At 45.6% G+C, this 2,778-nt stretch overlaps 1 protein-coding gene across 1 annotated transcript in view; it reads left to right on the forward strand.

Annotated features, from left to right (window-relative positions):
* LOC104168563 (mastermind-like protein 2) overlaps positions 1 to 1,231 on the forward strand; it is a gene marked incomplete at its 5' end in the record, with an annotated part of 3,564 nt that extends 2,333 nt beyond the window's left edge. The window contains 1 exon segment of the mRNA XM_009709186.1: positions 1 to 1,231. This exon segment is cut by the window's left edge and continues 31 nt beyond it. Within this exon segment, the coding sequence (XP_009707488.1) occupies positions 1 to 704 (704 nt within the window).
* Positions 1,232 to 2,778: the final 1,547 nt, after the last annotated feature.

Genomic DNA, 2,778 nt, shown 5'->3' on the forward strand with positions numbered 1-2,778 from the left:
TCAGTGCTGGTTCCTTAGCAAATCACTCTGCAACTCAGCAACACTTGAGGCAGCCAAGTATGCCAAGAATCCCTAACGTCTACCCGAACTCATCTGCCCAGATGTGGACGCCGACCGCTGTGCCAAGAATGCCAAATCAAAGCCAAATGGATACCAGCATGCAGCAGTTCTCCGGTAACACCCTCTTCTCCAAACAGAATGTGAGACCAAGCGCACCAGGGCAGCAATTCTCCCAGCAGGCTGTAGTGCCACCTAATCAGATCGCTCCCGGCGTCCAGGTCAGACAGATGCAAAAACTGAGCATGGGACAGTCTAGCCAGGGCTTGAGCTCAATGAGTAATCAGAACTTGAGACACAGTTTAACCAGAGGACCGTTGCCAGCTATGAATGTTATGAAATCAATGCCACAAGGAGTGTCCAGTTTTAACCAGCTCAATCCTGCCTCGGGCCTTGGTCCGCCAAGCTACCCTTCCACGGGCCAGCCGCCCGATACCTTCAACAGGATGAGCGCCGCTGCCGAGCTGCCGCAGTACGACTTTGTGTCCCAGCACAGCAATTCGATCATGCCCGCGAACTGCAGTGACACTGACTTCCTCGACTCCCTCATGAAGAACAGCAGCAGCAACGACGAAGAGTGGTTGAACAATCTGACAATGATAGACGACATTTTGGGACAGCACGCTCAAAGTTCTGGACATGTTTAGCTCGGAGAGAAGCAATCTTGTTGTAAATAATATGCGTATGGCTTTTGAACATAACAGAGAACCCGGGAAAGCCGCCGCCTCTTTCAATACAGAATGAATAGACTCAGCCAATTCTTTGCCTGCATCAAAGTTTAATATTGGCAGTTTTTCAGATGACTGTATATATTTGAATATTTTGTAAATTATGTTTTCCTAAACCTTAAATGTAGAAGTATTTATACTTCTTTGCTGGACTGTTTGTAAATAAATCTATAGCATAACTTTTGGTTTTATTATAGGGATTTCATTATACCTTGTTATAAATATGCAAATAATATTGTTAGTTTCAGTAATACTGTGTATTACAGCATAAAATACTTATGTTTTTGACATAACTTGACACATGAACTAGGGGTGTCATTGCAACCAGACTAAGCAGAAATCAAATGTGGCATCTGTTCTCCCATATCAAGAGGAAAGATTGAAAAATTGCATTAAAAAAAAAAAAAGTCCATAAAATGAGCTGCTGATTCCCTCATAGCTCAGTCTTGCAGCCTGGTTCTGGTATGTAGGTCCCATCCGGGCTCCCAGGGCATTCAGGGATCGCCTACAGAGATCCATTTGCAAGATCCCGGGGACGTTCTCAACTTGATACACTCCGGTAGGTCGATTCGACACTGACCACGCGCTGCCTGTTCTCCTGCAGCGAGTGTGTTCTTGTGATGTGACAGCTGCCGACCGGCGTGGGGCTGTGTGCGGCTCTGGGCATGGCAGGGCGGCGAGGCACTGGTCATGCTGGAGAGGAGCGCGGGGCAGGCACGGCCAAGCTTCCCTGACGACTCTACCCTTCAGCGAAAAGGTAGCTCTGGTTTGCGCACCTCTGCCGTGTGTATTTGTAGTGTACAGGTGATTTGTTCCTGGTTTTAAGGCTTTTCATAATTTCTGTTTTAATGTGAGACTTTTTTCAGGGGAAAAGTCTATAAACATTAATAGTTAATTTTCGATGTTTTTCTGTCAGCTACTATTGTCCTATGTATATTTAAGAGTCTGTTTATAAAAGATTCACTGTACTGTAAACTTCTTAAAATGTTCATACTTTGTGTAATCATATTTTAATAGTCACGTCATACTTCGCAATACATTTGTAATATAACGTCAGCTTCAAGCACAGAATGTTTTTTTCTTCATACCATAATAAACTGCCAGGGGAAAATTGCATATACTTTATGTGCTCATTTCTCAGCTACAATGTTTTGTACCTGTAGATATTTGAATTAATTTGATTTGTCCAGGATGCTACAACGTCAATCTAATAACATGTACAAATGTGTGTGTGCTCTTAGTAGAAGAAATGGGCTAGACCATGAATTGAGGCAGGCTTTAATTTTATTTTAAGATGGAATTTCTTAGGCCCACTCTCCTTTTCCAATGTAATTATAGGTGAACATGTAATTAATCTCTGGTTTTTTGTTTGTTTTTTTTTACATAGCACCATGTTTCTTTAAGTGACAGTTCTTGTTTCTAAATGCCCGTATCAGTTGACCCATCAGAAAATAAAGCCGTGCCCAGCGTGAGGAGGTGAGGAGGGCCAGGGGGCTGCGGCACAGTCCCACCTTGCTCCTTCAGCGACGCCTGTGAGGGCAGTGGCAGGTACGGCCTGTCGCTCCTTTGACACCGAAATCGTCCGATGGGAGAGCTGGTGCCTGCCCTGGGGGAGGTGAGGCTGGAGGGGTAGGAAGGAACAGGAAAAATTTAGCAATCTTAAATAAACACACAAATAATCGGTAGCTAAAATTGCCTCATTTAAACAGAGCCAGACGCTGCCCCAGCTTCCCAGGGCTGGTGGAGAAGACATGTTGGTGCTGCCCTTTGTCCCAGGCACACTGTGGGCACCGCAAGTCTGAGGAAATCTCCTGGGGGGGATCTCCCTCAAAGTGGTCCATGCTGGAGGGAGGGGTTTGGCAATGTCGTCCCCACCCTGGAGCGGGTCCTTCTGGAAGCCTGTTCTCCAGAGCTGGATGGCAGAAAACAGCTCCTGAAGTCAAAAATGAGAGGGGACAGTCTGGGTATAAAGCAGTCAGGTAGAAGCTCTGCT

The sequence above is a fragment of the Cariama cristata genome, unplaced genomic scaffold, assembly GCF_000690535.1.
Source record: "Cariama cristata isolate BGI_N322 unplaced genomic scaffold, ASM69053v1 scaffold36401, whole genome shotgun sequence".
NCBI classification, from domain to species: domain Eukaryota; kingdom Metazoa; phylum Chordata; class Aves; order Cariamiformes; family Cariamidae; genus Cariama; species Cariama cristata.